The sequence below is a fragment of the Cherax quadricarinatus genome, chromosome 44, assembly GCF_038502225.1.
Source record: "Cherax quadricarinatus isolate ZL_2023a chromosome 44, ASM3850222v1, whole genome shotgun sequence".
Taxonomy (NCBI): Eukaryota; Metazoa; Arthropoda; class Malacostraca; order Decapoda; family Parastacidae; genus Cherax; species Cherax quadricarinatus.
The window spans coordinates 13,937,959-13,955,233 of record NC_091335.1 but is presented as its reverse complement, the minus strand read 5'-3'; the positions used below and the strand labels follow the sequence as shown (position 1 = coordinate 13,955,233).

At 41.9% G+C, this 17,275-nt stretch overlaps 1 protein-coding gene across 1 annotated transcript in view; it reads left to right on the top strand.

The window, feature by feature from the left end:
* Positions 1-6,244, top strand: part of rdgB (retinal degeneration B) — a 379,471-nt gene extending 373,227 nt beyond the window's left edge. The window contains 1 exon segment of the mRNA XM_070093849.1: positions 941-6,244. Within this exon segment, the coding sequence (XP_069949950.1) occupies positions 941-1,077 (137 nt within the window). The 3' untranslated portion in view covers positions 1,078-6,244.
* Positions 6,245-17,275: the final 11,031 nt, after the last annotated feature.

The following is a 17,275-nucleotide window of genomic DNA, read 5'->3' as shown; positions in this document are numbered from 1 at the left end:
TAGTGATAAATTGGGAGTAGGGCGGGTTTCAAAATTTTTGTTTCAACTGCCAATGTTTTGTTTGTTCTTTTGTTTTTGGTCAAATGATTATTGGGTTCCCAATGCTTGCTTTTTCCCTTAGTTTTTCTTTCAGCAAATTTTGATTTAGTGGTGTCATAATTTAAACTTAGATGGATCTCTGTTACAGGGAAGGTGAGTTCTACAATTATGCATTTCATGGTCGGATTTGTTGCTAATTTAAATTAATTCAGTGTTTTAATTTGCATGTCCTGACCTAATTATCCTGCCCTCCTGTTATTTTATTTCCATACAAATCTAACTCCATAGCACTTATTTTAAATAATAAATTGTTGATCCTGCCTTAAAAAATGCACCAACCAGTTTACTAAACTGTAATAAAGATGTTTTGAGAAACTCCTGCAACATCCTAAATATAATTGTAAATCATCTTAAGAGTTAGTGTATTTGTTTAATGATTCTGTGTATGTGTAAATTTTTAGTACACTAAATTTTTCCCTCCTAAAATATAGATGTCTGAAAATTTAAACAGTAAACTACATGATAAAATGAAAACATTATATAAGTATTTGGCTTTTTAAAAAAACTGTCGAAAAAAAGTTTGCAAGGCATGTCCTAATTCTGACTACTAGGCAATCTTTTTCCTGCAATAGCTTAAGGACCTCAAGTCATTATTCACTGGTAATTTACTTAACATACACATGGCATAATATTGGCTTGGAAGAGCTGAGCATTTTGGTTCTTCATGGCAGTTGCCTCAAATATACTGCATAACACTCATAGTTTGTGTATCCATTTGATAGTAGATAATAAGAATAACCTAATAACCATGTACTGTATACTATAACAGTTGATGCATTTTTATAGACATTAATTTTATCACATTACAGTTAAGAGATTGCACGCCTACCTTCTTTAGCAGTCATTATTCTTTTTTTCAGTTCTGCCAAGCGGACTACCTCTTTCCCCGTTCGGGCAGCTTCAGCAAGTGAAGGAGTGATGCGATCCCGTGGTTCATCACATTCCCCACGACCCATCCACATGAGTATGAGATGTTAGCACCAGAAGCAGAAGGATTACACCAGAAAATTTCAATTAATATGTTGGAAGAGGAATCTTTCATCGCATTGAAAGAGAAATCTTTTATTTCATTTTGTAAGAAAATTTGATGTTTAAAGAATGTAAACTAGCCCAAGCTTTGAAACAATAGTCTTTAAGTTTTTTAATTAAATGAAAATGTTAGACACTGAAAACTAAAGTGGGAATCAAATGAAAATGAATTATGGTGTATAAAGAAGTCTCATAGTCATGTAATGGTCTCTTGACACATCAACACAGGAAGTAAGAGAAAGCTAGTATACCTCTTGAGTGTCTTGCCATTGACATTGCACTGACTTTATACTGAGTTGCAAAAAATTATTTTAACAAAAGGACACACTTAAGTACATCATTTTTAGACAAATTGCCAGCTAGTGTGTTTCATAGTTTCTGCTTAGTTTGTTAGGTTTAGTCTTCTGACAACATATGGATTATTATGGCTGCATTTTACCTATATACCACCAATCAAGTATACTTTAATCCCATAAATAGGTATTAAGAGCAAATTCAGCATACATACACTGTTCATAGGTTCTGGTATTTTTCACTTGTTTACATTCATGTTAATAAGGGGCAACAGTGTTTATAGGTAAAAGATATATACAGTTTTAATAATTTATCTAAAAGTGTGAACTTGGAGATAGATTTGGAACACACTAGCTGGTGGTGGTTCCTGTATATATAAAGGCTACTTTCTTGTGTATATGTATTTAATATGGATCTTTGTACTTAGAATTTTTTTAGAACTACAATACCTTTTTATTGTTAAGTAAGTTAAATGAACTTAAACAATAGTATTGCATTTGCAGTAGTAATGTGGGCCTGTGCTGTGTGTGGAAGAGGTCTTTACATAAAGCCCACTGGTCACACATATTTACACAGATTATGTCTTACAAGTGATATTGTAAACTTTATAGTAACCATATTATTATGGAATTTAGCTCAGGTTGTATTTCTGTTAAGTGTGGTCATGGTACACTGCAATTTGTTATTTCAACAGTATACATAGCATTGTACATTATATTGTAAATGACAGTGTAGCTGCAATTTTTCTGAGTAGAATAGAGTAAGCACTTTGAGCACTGGAACATTTGTCATGGGTGTATTGTACTCCTAGCTTTTAGTTCCAAGATTACTTAATTTATTTATCAAATATGTATATAACATACCAGGTTTATTACATACTCTTATATTTTTCAAGTTTTTTTTATTGTTTGGATTTGCTTATGAATATTATTTAGGGACAAAGTTGCATGTGCAGTAAGCTCTCTTATAAAGCTTCTTTATATACTGTGATTTAAAAAAAAGCAATTGAAAAGGTGCTTCCAGAAATGAATAGTACATACTGTAAAGGCCTTTCCATGTGCTATTCAATTTTGAAAGTACTTTTTCAGTTGCATTTATGAAATACTGCACCATATAGGAGAATTTCATGAGATAGCTGACTCTATATGATTCCAGTTTTGGCCAGGCACATAAATTTTAAGTACATACAGTATACTGTATATACAGACTCCCACACACATGTACAAGTGATGCATTATTTAAACCCCTGAGGTATAGGAGGCAGATGCAACTAGAGTGAGTGTTGAGTCTACAGCCATTAGACTATAGGACAGTATTTTCAAGTTCCATTAAGGCATTGCTAACTTAACGAAGTCAGTGTTGGGTGATTCATACAGTGATGGCCTCCTTGATACACATATCCCTGTTGGAATAGCTACCTTATGAAGCATGATTTAGGTTTTATATCAGATATCACATTATTAAATGTTTATATCAGTATTCTCAGTGACATACCATTATCATTACTTTTGACAAGTCATTTTTCATTATTGTCATTGCTTGTTCTTCACACCTCTGTCAGTAAAGTCACAAATCATTTCACTTATTTCCTAGGCATGACTTATAAATTCATCTTTATTGGTATAAATTTTTGTGGAAACCTTTATAATCAATCTATTATAATTGTCAGTGAACATGTGTGCAGTCTCTAATTTATGCCAATCATTCTTCAGAGTAGAAGTGACAACAGTGTGAAATAGTACATTGTTAATGGTAAAATCTTTATGAAATGTTTCAGTGGCCACTTTCTTTAAATAATATAATATGATATGCCTTAATTACCTCTTAGGGAGAAACAGTTGGGTGATAATTACATATCTTTCTTTCTTTCAACACACCGGCCGTATCCCACCGAGGCAGGGTGGCCCAAAAGGAAAAACGAAAGTTTCTCCTCTTACATTTAGTAATATATACAGGAGAAGGGGTTACCAGCCCCTTGCTCCCGGCATTTTAGTCGCCTCTTACAACACGCATGGCTTACGGAGGAAGAATTCTGTTCCACTTCCCCATGGAGGTAAGAGGAAATAAACAAGAACAAGAACTAGAAAGAAATTAGAAGAAAACCCAGAGGGGTGTGTGTGTGTATATATATATGCTTGTACATGTATGTGTAGTGTGACCTAAGTGTAAGTAGAGGTAGCAAGACATACCTGAAATCTTGCATGTGTATGAGACAGAAAAAAAAAAAGACACCAGCAATCCTACCATCGTGTAAAATATTTACAGGCTTCCATTTTGCACTCGCTTGGCAGGTCGGTAGTACCTCCCTGGGTGGCTGCCATCTACCAACCTACTACCTAGGATAATTACATATGTATTTTATAAAAACATTACATAAAACCAATTTGTTAACAGATGAGAGTGAACAGTATTATCAAGTACTTGAATTTCTTGCACTGCTCGTTGGCCATGTACACAAAATTTTTAAGGAGAGTTTGTTAGATTGTTGAAACAAAAAATTATACAATATAAAATAATAGAAAATAGGAGTATTCTATGTTTGTTTATTAAAATGTATAATAAATATTTTCTGTGTATATGTGGGAAGTACAGTGCCTGCACTTTAAAGGAGGGGTTAGACATATTTGATGTGTGGAGGGACATCTGATCTGTCATATCTGCATGCCTCTGGCAAAACAGTGATAGTGTGAATGATGGTAAAAGTGGATTTATTTCAGGTCACCCTAGCTCGGTCGGAGACAGCCAGTTTGTTAAAAAGCTGTTGGAGTGTGAGCAGGGTAATATTTTGTGATGGGATTCAGGGAAACCGGTTAGCCTGACTTGAGTCTTGGAAACTGGAGGTACAATGCCTGCACTTTAAAGGAGGGGTTTGGGATATTTGCAGTTTGGAGGGACTTCTAAGCTGTTTTATCTGAGTACCTCTGCAAAGACAGTGATTATGTATGAGTGATGGTGAAAGTGTTGAATGATGATTAAAGTTTTTTCTTTCTTTTTGGGTTTTTTCTTTTTCTCAAAAAAATCAACATTAGTTACAGAAGATATGGCTACCTTCAGACACACTTCCCTCCCTTTTTCCTTAGCACTTTTTGGTGGTTGTGTTTTTTGTATTTCTTTCCCTCTTTGTGTATTCGTGAGTAATTATCAGTAAATTTATACCCTTGATTGCATGTAGATTTGCACTTTTTTCAATGACTAAGAATTTGCACATTTGTGTGCCGGTTCCTTTTGCACACATCAACACAGTTATAATCTCCTTTGATTCTTTCAGCTCAGCAACATTTTTTTGCTCATCACATAAGACAAGAGAATGTTGTACAGAACCTCACCAGAATAAGCTTGTGTCTACATTTTATTTTTGCAGAGCAATCAAATTATATTTCTCTACAAGTTTGAAGTTGATGGATGTCATGGCATTTCTTAAACCTTCCCGGTCATACATGGGAAGAGTCACAAAGCACTTTAAGCTTAGTGGTTTGTGAAAATACCCAGGCTTCTCAATTAAAATCCTTTTAAGGTGGAGAGCATCCCCATGCCACAGTGAAGGGGGATATTGATACTAAGAATTGAATCTCTTCTCTTCCTCAGATTGAATATAAATACGCACCAACCATCTCTCTCTCTCTCTCTCTCTCCTTCTGGCCTTAGCAGGAATGATTTTCCTTTCATGATGTCTAGTTGTTAGAAGGAAAAAGGAATCACTATCAGCCCTGTTCTAAAGTAACTTCACTGAGTGGAAAAGTAATGTGAAGGACCTGGGAGTGGTAATGACTGAGGATCTCACCTTCAAGGATCACAACAGTGCCACTATCACATCTGTGAGGAAAATGATAGGATGGATAATGAGAACCTTCAAAACAAGAGATGCCACACCATTGATGATCCTTTTTAAATCCCTTGTTTCTCTAGGCTGGAATACTGCTGTACACTAACATCTCCATTCCAGGCAAGTGAAATTGCAGATCTAGAGAATATACAGAGAACCTTCACTGCACATTTAAGTTCCATCAAACACCTTAACTACTGGGAACGCTTGGAAACACTTGACTTGTACTCACTGGAGTGCACGCGAGAGAGATACATCATAATCTACACCTGGAAAATCCTACAGATTGGTCCCTAATCTGCATACAGAAATCACTCTCTATGAAAGCAAAAGACTTGGCAGGCAGTGCAATGAATAGTAGGGGTGCCATTAGTACAGTAAGAGAAAATACAATAAGTGTCCGGGGCCCAAGACTGTTCAACAGCCTCTCATCAGCCATAAGGGATATTACCAGTAGACCCCTGGCTACCTTCAAGAGGGAGCTGGACAGATACCTAAAGTCAGTGCCGGATCAGCTGGGCTATGGATTGTACATTGGACTACGTGTGGCCAGCAGCAACAGCCTAGCTGATTAAGCCCTGATCCACCAGTAGGCCTGGTCATGGACTGAACCACAGGGGCATTGATCCCCGGGATACCCTCTAGGTAGATAGTTAGTCGTGAGGCGATCATGTCACTCCCTAATGGAAATTGGATCATTTCAGGGCATATGAGGTGACCCTCGGGTGAGACATGAGGTGGCCGTCTAGCAGAACCTCTGATCAGAGGATTACTGCTGGAGATTACCTGTAGATCTAGGAGTGGTGGCTAAAAGTGTATGAATCCTGGCATTTTTTCAGGTTCACCAGCTACCATTACACTGGTCAGCAGTTTTTGAAAAGTTGTATGCTTCTTCAATGAGATTAGCTAATTCTTATGTATTTTCATGTCGTGACTCCAAATATATCACCTTGAAAAATGTTTATTGGCTATGGGTTTAAAGATATGAGACACGTAATATTTGAATATTTTATTATACCGTATTATACCGTACTATACCGTATTATACCATACAAGCCTCTTTTCTTGACGCTTATAGTGGGCTGAAGAATCATCTCTTGCCAATGTCCAGCAATAGTCTGCAAGCATTCTTGTGCCCCATTTGCCCTGGTACCATTTTTCTGTGGTTAAAATATCTTGGTGAAACCTTTCACCATGTTCATCACTAACTGCCCCACAGTTTGCTGAAAAAAGTCTAAATGTGAGTTCAAAAAGTGGATTTTAAGTGACATGTTATATCCCATGTTCTTGTAAGCCTTGATGAGGTTTTCCACCAATTCTTCATAGTTACCTTCCCTTCTGTTTCTGAGAACTCCCTTCGCCACTAACTTGAATGCTTCCCAAGCAACTTTCTCCTCCCCATGAAGGTCTGATTCAAAGTCACCATCTTTAAGAAGCTCTCGAATCTGAGGACCATTGAAGACTCCCTCTCTTATCTTAGCATTGCTCAGTGAGGGGACTTTTGATGTTAAATACTTGAGGTCCCTGACCGAATTTGTCCATAGCTTTTACAAAGTTTTTCATGAGCCCCAGTTTTATGTGTAGTGGTGGTAGCAAAATTTTGTTTGGTTCAATGAGAGGTGGATGTTGAACATTTTTCATCCCAGGCTCCAATGATTGATGAGGTGGCCCGTCTCTCCTTATGTGGTGGGAACCTCTTCATGTGCCTCACATGCATATCAATAGCTTGCTCAGTGAATATTTATTATAAGTTTAAAAAGTGTTTGGCTAAGAAATTACCTACCTTTCACCTCAAAATATAAACTTTCACAGCACAACCATCTTCTATGACTGCTGGAACAATAATGAAGGACAGTGAGACTGTGAGTGTGGTATGAAACACTACCACAAGCCTGTTGGAACCTGTTGTGACTAGTATGTGTATATTGAAAAGTAGAGCTAACAAACAATTTTAACCATGATATTCATTATCAGTGACCTAAAATTAGTTGGAAATTGCTACTATGGTCTCAGAAGCATTTTGGTTATTGACCAGTGAATTTATTAACTGAAAGAAGATTGCATAGTCACTGCTCTTGCCTAAGCAGGTAGTTTTGCTAATCTTTTGTCAGCCATTTCTGAAGGTGCCATCATGAACACCCTAACAGCACTTGTGCTTTGGCCACCAAACAAAATAGAATGTCCAGTTTGCTGAGGAGTGGATGATAATCCATCCTGTGACCAACCTACTTGCATTAACCATGACACAGGATATCCTGCATATACCTGTTAGTGTCTCATTTTTCTGTGAGAAAGCTGAATACTTTGTTTAAAGGGACAATAGGGTGTGTCATACAGTATAGCAGTGACTCAAATTTCTCTCTCAGGAAAAATACCAAGGATATACTCCCAAGTTGCCTGACACCCTAAACACCTAGTAGAAATCTTTTAACACAGTCACCCTAGTATTCAACCCTTATTCCTCATCTCTGATTTTTCTGCCACTTCACCTTCTTGCAGTCTTCACTACTTCTCAACCCACAGTCTTTTCTAGATGTTCCTTTAACATGATATATCTGGCCACCATAATCTAGCTTCAATAAAATTAGGGCTGAATGCAGTCATAGGAGGGTTCGACAATCAACCCCCCCATGAAAGATGAGCGAGGGTTTTAAGGAGGTTCAGCTGACTATGGCAAGTTGCTTTCTGGGAGGTCAAGTGAGGTTTCAAAGACAACTGGTAATCAAACAGTAGGCTGAGAAATCTGACCATATCACATTCAGGGATTCGTGAGCCATACAGGTACAATGGAGTATCAGGCGATTGAACATCTGTTGAAAGTAATTGTTGTGTTTTAGCACTAGGAAATTTAAACTCATGAGTAGTGACCCAATGGTAAACACTGCTGACACCAATCTGGAGTGAGGCTGCTACTAGGCGACAGCACCTGCACAAGCTATAGCAAAATCATCAACATAGAGTGATGACCAAATATTAGATGGGAGAACTGATGTCAGATCATTTATAGCAAGGAGAAAAAGGATGGTGCTAAGGACACATCCCTGAGGAACACCTTCAGTTTGGACAGAGTCCGGGGAAAGTAAATTATTAATCTGAACACGGAAATGTCTCTCGGATAAGTTTGCAAGAAAAAGTGGCAGATTGCCTCAGAGGCCTAAGGAGTGAGCTTGGGCCAAGACGTTATACCTCCAAGTAGTGTCATATGCCTTTTCAAGATCAAAAAAGACTGTGGTTACTAGCAAAGGCATTACGGACATAGGTTAAGGGGTCATTAATAGAGTCATTAATAGAGTGGCCCTTACAAAAGCCATATTGGTGGGGGGAGAGACTATTGTGTGTCTCAAAATACCACATCAAACATCTGTTTACCAGATGTTCCATCACTTTGCAAACTGCATTGGTAATAGCAATGGGACAATAGTATGAGGAGGCATGTCTTGAGGTACCTAGTTTACGCAAAGGTAGAACTACGGCAGATTTCAGCTGGGGAAGAACTCCTTGTGACCAAATAAGATTGAAAAGACGTAAGAGGACTGTAAGAGCCGATGGCTGCAAATGCTGAAGCAAGCGAATGTGAATGCCATCAGGCCCAGCTGCTGCTGATCGGCAAGCGGAAAGTGTGGACTCTAGTTCTAGAAGTGTAAAAGGCACACTATATGGCTCTTCTCTGCTAGAAGAAAAGTCCAAGGACAGTAAATCTCTGGCAGGCTTGGAGGAAAGAAATGAAGGGCATAGATGGGGCCCTTTAGAGATACGGACAAGATTATTTTCGATTTCCTTGGCAATTTCAAGAGGGTTTGCAACTTTGACGCCGGCAACCTGGAGAATGGGAGCAGGGTTTGGAGAGAACTTTCCACTCAGTTTCTGCACTTTTTTCCAAACTGCACTCATTGAGGAAACAGACGTAATAGAAGAAACATAATCTTGCCAGTAAGTGCATTTAGCTTCACGGATGGCATGTTGGGCGACCGCTCTCTCCTGTTTAACCCTTTGAGGGTTTTCGTCGTACTAGTACGTCTTACGCGTAGGGGTTTTTGACGTACTAGTACTCATAAATTCTAGCGGCCTCAAATCTAGTGGGAGAAAGCTGGTAGGCCTTCATATGAAAGAATGGGTCTATGTGGTCAGTGTGCACAGTCTAAAAAAAATCCTGCAGCACACAGTGCATAATGAGAAAAAAAAAACTTTGACCATTTTTTTTGAATAAATCAGAGACTTTGCAGTGTATTTTCGTATGGTATTTATTGTTGTATTCTAGTTTTCTTGGTCTCATTTTATAGAATGGAAGACATACTACAGAAATTGAGATGATTTTGACTGGTTTTACAAAGAAAGGTGCCTTGAAATTGAGCTCAAAGTAGCAGAAATGTTCGATTTTTACCAAACTTCAAAAGTAAACAAATCGTGCCAAGCATGCAATACACGTCAACTGGTGAGTCTAATATTCTTTCACAAGTGCACCAATAATATTTATACCATTTTTTACACTAATGCAGTAGTCTGCATAACAGTAAATCTTATATTTTTTGTGAAAATAAAAATTCAAAGTGGAAAGCAAAAGAATATAAGAGGGACTTTGAGACATGACTAATGACTAGAGGAAATGTCATTTTAGTGCCAGGAATGTCTTTCTTGTTTATTCTGGACCCTATTCGGAAATTGGCATCTTTTGAAATTTGTGTGAAATTGGCAAAATTGCTAAATTCTGACCACTGTACTGGATAGTAGAATTTCATAAATGAGTGGTTTCTTGCACCCATTCGATAGAAAAAATGGAGTTCTATCGAAATATTCATGTTTTTTGTCGACTAGTACAGTGAAATTGGCCGAAAATGGGGCTCAAAGTGGGCAAAATCGCCGATGCGTAAACATCGCCGAGACCGCTAACTTTGCGAGAGCATAATTCCGTAAGTTTTCTATCAAATTTCAAACTTTTGGTGTCTTTATGATCGGGAAAAGATTCTCTATCTTTTCATAAGAGAAAATAATTTTTTTTTTTTTAAATTTGGCCGACCCTGAGAACAAGTTTCGGAGAGGGCCTGTCGACCCTCAAAGGGTTAAAATCAAGGAGACACTCTGTGGTCCTATTGTAATGATATCGGCCCCATGCAGCATGTTTCAAACGTCCTGCACGAGCACAAGCAGGAGACCACCAAGGCACACATTTCTGAAAATGCTTGCTCAAGGTTTGAGAACCTCTTCAAGGGGGGCTCCTTGGCGTGGTGAAGAGGCTCTTGGTCTGAGGAATTAGCCCTGTCGGTCTTCTTCCTCAGACCGAACCTAATTACCCCCCATTCTCCCCTCCCCTATCCCATCCTCCCCATCCTCCCCTTTTTCCATTCCTCCTCCTCCTCCTCACCCCTCCCTTTTGCCCTTCCTCTTTTTAGCCTTCGTGATTTCTCCCACAGGCGCGCTAGTTCCTAGGTAGGGGAAAGGACACCGGGGTCCATCCCATTCCGTTGAGGTTTCTTGGCGGTGGCGTAGTTTGCCGTGGAATCTGGATTGCCTAGGGATGTCCCGATCCCTCTCCGGTATCCCGGAGTAGCTTTGGGTGTCTTTTGGGCGACGGGTGTATCTCTGGAAGCCACCTTTCGGATTCCGGGGGTGGTGGCTGAAGGAGGTATGCTTTGTGGCGGATATCCGGCCGCCCTCTCTTTTGTCCACCGAGGTAGCTCGGCAGATGTGAGGTTGCTATCCCAGATTGCTGGTTTACTGGCATGAAGGGTAGGGTATGGCACGGGTTCCATGCTGCATCTGCGCTACTAGCGGTGTCGAGTCCTCTTGGGCGCGGAGGGAGATTTCTGGCCCTTTCATTCCTCCTAGGAACTATCCCTCCCCGGTCCCCCCTTTTTTTTTCTTTTTTTTATTTTTATTTTCTTTTCTTCTTTCTTTTTTTTTTTCTTAAAAACAAAAAGAAAGAAGTAACCTAACCATGGCAGCCCTAGTCCATGAACCTAGTACCCCCGGGCCCCTTCTTGATACCGCACCCCGTTCTGACCCCGCCTCGTCTTTGGACCACTCTTCAGACATTCCTCATGCCTCTGTACCTATTGCCGGTGCTGTTTCCTCACCCGCTTCAGGTACTGAGGCCTCGACTGACTCCTTCGATTTATCAGACCTTCGCTCTCCTCTGACTATGCTTCCGGCCTCTCCCTCTACGGTGCGGCAATTTTCAAATCGCCGACCCGTTCCACGTCGGACCAACTCTGGTCCCACGCCTAAACGTCAACGACAATTACCTGCTGATGATACTTCTCCACCTTCACCTTCTCGTTCTTCTCAGAAACGATCGACACGTCCTTCACTACCTTTCCACGCTCAGTTTCAGACTGAACAGTGGACTAAATTCTTCACTTTACGACCAACTTCCTCTACTGCCTATCTTTCTGACCATAGTATTGGCAAGGCACTCCTACGCCATGTTGGTAAAGATATTTCTTTTCATGCTCTTAAGAGCGGTACGCGCATCATTACCGTACAGAATGCTACCCAGGCTCGTGAGCTCTCTCGTCTTTCCCATATAGATACTGTTCCTGTCACCCTTGAAAAACATCATTCCCTCAATTCTTGTAGTGGTACCGTTATTCTGCCCCATACCATAGTTCAACAAAATTTCCAGACATGTGGCACCGACATTCTAGAACAGCTGGAACTCCAAGATCTCCCAATCCTCAAGGTAGACACTTACGTTCTTCCTGCCCGTGGGCGGAGACGATACCCTAGCAATGTGGCTCGTTTAACTTTTGACAGCCGAGAACTCCCATCCTCCGTTTATATAGCAGGACATCGGTTACAAGTTCGAAAGGTGATCCCTACACCACAACAGTGTAGAAATTGCTGGCGATTTGGCCATCCAGCGAAATATTGCAGATCTATCGCCGAATGCCCAGTCTGTGGTGCCGATGACCATTCTAATACGTCTTGCAATCGATCTCCCTCTTGCCTTAACTGTCATGAGGCTCACCCTTCGTACTCTCGCCGTTGTCAGGTCTATTTAAACGAGCGGGAAATCCGTTACCTCAAAGAGACAGAAGGTCTCCCTTATGCCATGGCAGTTTCTCATCTCCGCCTCCAAGGGAGACTCCCACGTGTTTCTTATTCCCGTGTTTCAAAACGTCCCCCCACTTCTGGTATCCCATCTTCTACACCCACCTCTGTGGTTACCTCTCCCATAATCACTCCTGTATCTAATCCTTTTGCTGTCCTCGGCTCAGACGTCCCTACTTCAACGCCTCAGTCTAATCTCGCTTCTTCGAGTTCTCTCTTACAAGCCTCAGTATCGACGAGACCTCGTACGACACCTCTTCCCAATCGTCCCTCTACTTCTCAAAAGTCAAAAAAAGGTCCGGTAACACCTCCTACCCATCTTCCACCTCCTCATTTTACCCTCCCTGTCTCTGTCCCTAGTTCTTCCCCTCTCACTGGCTCAGTTACAAGTGCAGAGGTTCACCCTCCTCCTCGTAATGTACCTTCCTCCCCTGTTCCCTCCCAAGTTTCTTCCTCTTCTGCCACCTCCCAGGTTCCTGTCTCTTCTGTCCCCTGCCACGCTTCTCCAGTTCCCTCCACCCTTTCGCCCCCCCCTACCTTGGTACAGTCCAATACAGTTCCAATCTTTACTCATCCTCCCCCTACCATTCCCAATATTGTCTCCCATACGACATCTCTGAATTCCGAAACACTTGAAGCAATCTCTGAATATATTGCAGAGACCAAACCATCAATGGACACTGATCCACCTTCCGCTCTTTCTCTCTCCTCTGCTCCATCTGCGCAACTCCTTTCTTCACAGCGCACCGTTCCTTCGCTGCTTGAACATTTTCCACTGCCTCCGCATGTGGACTTTTCTAACCCTTCTAGTCCGTAGGAACCCTTACCTGCGGATTTCAAGTATCTTTATCATTGCCAATCATGGCCTTTTTACAGTGGAATATACGCGGCCTCAGGGGTAATCGGGGTGAGCTTCAGATGTTACTCTCCCAGTTTGCCCCTGTTGGTGTTTGCTTACAGGAACCAAAATTACACTCTGCTGTTATTTCTCACATCTCAGGCTATAATTTATTGTATTCTTCAGATCCTTTTCCTGATGGGACCTTTAATGAAAGTGCCCTTCTTCTCCGCACTGATATTCCGTACCATCAGCTATTTATTCATACTTCGCTGCATTACACAGCAGCCCGTATCCACTTACATAGGTGGTATACGCTCTGTTCTTTATATCTCTCTCCTTCTCGGGCATTATCTATTCCGGATTTTGCCTTCCTTGTTTCGTCATTACCGCCACCGATTCTGTTACTTGGTGATTTTAATGCCCACCATTTCCTCTGGGGAGGGTCTCACTGTGATTCCCGTGGAATTCAGTTAGAGGCTTTTCTTGCCACCCACCCCCTCCATGTTTTAAATACAGGTACTCACACCCATTTTGATCCTCGGACTCATACTCTCTCTTGCATCGATCTCTCAGTTTGCTCTTCCTCCGCCGCATTAGACTTTACTTGGTCTGTTCTCCCGGACTTACATGACAGTGATCATTTCCCAATCATTCTTACTTCCCCTTCATATTCGCCACCTCTTCGCACCCCACGCTGGCAATTTAATCGGGCAAATTGGAACCTTTACTCACACCTGACTGTTTTTAAAGAGGTTCCTTCTTCGTCCTCCATCGATGAGCTTTTACACCTCTTCTCGTCCTCCGTTTTCACCGCAGCTTCTCATTCTATACCCCAAACTTCGGGCAGGCATTCTCAGAAATGCGTGCCTTGGTGGTCTCCTGCTTGTGCTCGTGCAGTACGTTTGAAACGCGCTGCATGGGGCAGGTACCGGTACAATAGAACCACAGAGCGACTCCTTGATTTTAAACAGAAGCGTGCGATCGCTCGCCGTGTCATCCGTGACGCTAAACGCACTTGCTGGCGAGATTATGTCTCCACCATCACCTCTGCTTCCTCTATGAGTGCAGTCTGGAAAAAAGTACGAAAACTGAGTGGTAAATATTCTCCTGACCCGGCTCCTGTTCTGCGGGTTGCCGGTGTTGATATAGCAAACCCACTAGATGTTGCCAATGAAATTGGCAATCATCTGGTCCGTATTTCTCAGGGACTCCATCTATGCCCCTCATTTCTTTCCTCAAAGTCTGCCAGAGAGTTAGCACCCTTGGACTTTTCTTCTCTCAGAGAAGAACAGTATAATGTGCCTTTTACACTTCAAGAACTGGAGGCAACACTCTCAGCTTGTCGATCATCGGCAGCTGGGCCCGACGACATTCATATTCGTATGCTACAACATTTACATCAGTCAGCCCTTGCAGTCCTATTACGCCTTTACAATCTTATTTGGTCACAAGGAGTTCTTCCACAGCTGTGGAAATCCGCCATTGTTCTCCCTTTCCGCAAACCAGGCACTACGGGACATGAAACCTCCCACTATCGTCCCATTGCTCTTACCAGTGCAGTTTGCAAAGTAATGGAACGTCTAGTAAATAGACGTTTAGTGTGGTATTTAGAGACACACAACAGTCTCTCCACTCGTCAATATGGCTTTCGTAAGGGACGTTCTACCATAGACCCCTTACTGCGCTTGGATACGTATGTTCGTAATGCCTTTGCGAATAACCACTCAGTTATTGCCATATTTTTTGACCTTGAGAAGGCATATGACACAACTTGGAGGTATAATATTTTAGCCCAAGCCCACTCCTTAGGCCTTCGAGGCAATCTACCATCCTTCCTTAAGAACTTTTTAACTGACAGGCATTTCCGTGTTCGGGTTAATAATGTGCTCTCCCCGGACTTTGTCCAAGCTGAAGGTGTCCCCCAGGGATGTGTTCTGAGCACAACACTTTTTCTCCTTGCTATTAATGATTTGGCCTCTAGTCTTCCATCAAATATTTGGTCATCACTCTATGTTGATGACTTCGCTATTGCCTGTGCAGGCGCTGACTGTCACCTCCTTACAGTTTCTCTCCAGCATGCAGTCGACCGTGTTTCCAATTGGGCCACCACACATGGGTTTAAATTTTCCAGCACTAAAACCCACCAAATCACTTTCACTAGACGCTCTGTCATCTCTGATCATCCTTTGTACCTCTATGGCTCACGTATCCCTGAACGTGATACAGTCAAGTTTCTGGGCCTCCTCTTTGATCGTAGGTTATCCTGGAAACCTCACATTACCTCTCTGAAGGCAACTTGTCACAGCCGGCTGAACCTTCTTAAAACCCTTGCTCATCTTTCGTGGGGAGCTGATCGTCGAACCCTCCTTCACCTACATTCCACCCTTATTTTATCGAAACTTGATTATGGTGACCAGATCTATTCAGCGGCATCTCCTGCTACTCTCTCTAGCCTTAACCCCATTCATCACCAAGGATTACGTTTATGCCTTGGTGCTTTTCGCTCTTCCCCTGTCGAAAGCCTCTATGCAGAAGCGAACGTTCCATCCTTATCCGATCGCCGTGATGCCCATTGCCTGCGCTACTATGTACGCTCTCATGATCTCCGCAATCCTTCCATTTATAGAATGGTCACTGATATTAGTAGACATTCTTTATTTGTTCGCCGCCCCTGCTTACTCCGTCCCTTCTCTCTTCGCCTTCATTCGCTCTTGTCTTCTCTTCAACTACCACCTTTCTATGTACATGTAGCATCTCACTTTTCCCTACCCCCCTGGGAAGTTCCAGCTGTTCGAGTCTGTTCTTTCTCCCTCCCTTGCTCGAAAGCCCAACTGTCTACGGTCGCTTCCCGCTCTCTTTTTCTTGACCACTTTCACTCTCATTCTCATGCCATTGCTGTGTACACAGATGGCTCTAAGTCTTCTGACGGCGTAGGATTCGCAGCAGTGTTTCCGGACAGCGTCGTACAAGGGCATTTACTATCTTCAGCTAGTATTTTTACTGCTGAATTATATGCCATCCTTACAGCACTTATCCGTATTGCATCTATGCCTGTGTCATCATTTGTGGTTGTCTCAGACTCCCTTAGTGCTTTACAGGCTATACAAAAATTTGATACACCTCACCCCTTAGTCCTCCGTATCCAACTTTGGCTACGCCGCATCTTTACTAAGCATAAAGATATTGTTTTTTGTTGGGTCCCTGGTCATGTTGACGTACAGGGCAATGAACAGGCAGACACTGCTGCGCGGTCAGCAGTACATGACCTACCAGTTTCTTATAGAGGTATTCCATGTACGGACTATTTTGCTGTAATATCTTCCCACCTTCACACCCGTTGGCAACAACGTTGGTCTACTATGCTCGGCAACAAACTTCAGTCTATTAAACCGAGTATAGGTTACTGGCCGTCTTCTTATCACCAGTGTCGAGGTTGGGAGACTACTCTCTCCCGTCTTCGCATTGGCCATACTCGTCTTACTCATGGATATCTCATGGAGAGGCGTCTTGCTCCTCTCTGTGAGAATTGCCAAGCTCCATTATCAGTCAGCCACATTCTGTTGGACTGCCCACTTTATCAACGAGCACGCAGAATTTACCTCTGTCGTCGTCTTCGCCCCGCTGCTCTCTCTTTACCTTCCCTTCTCGCTGATGGACCCACCTTTCATCCGGACTCTCTCATTGACTTTTTGACAACGACTGACTTACTTCACAAATTCTGATACTTTCAGCCCTTTCTACTTGTATCTCTTGCTACCCTCTACCCCCGTACTATCCCCTGCCCCGCTGTTTTCTGTAACCTGCTGATCATCCCCCCTCCCTTCTGCCATCCAATTCCCTTGCTTCCTTCCCTACCCTGCAGCGCTGTATAGCCCTTGTGGCTTAGCGCTTCTTTTTGATTATAATAATAATAATGTGCCCCCTCCCCCCCCGTCAGAAGAAATGATGAGCATTAAAATCACCTAATAACGGAATAGGTGGTGGTAAAGAAGAAACAAGAAACTACAAAAATAATTGTGGCTATATTGACATTTATCAAAGAGACAAAGCCCTTCAGATTCTCATCCTCCACAACCCTCTACAAACAACTTCTATGCATGTTAGTTCTAAGGTTACACACAGACACACTTTATGAACCTCCC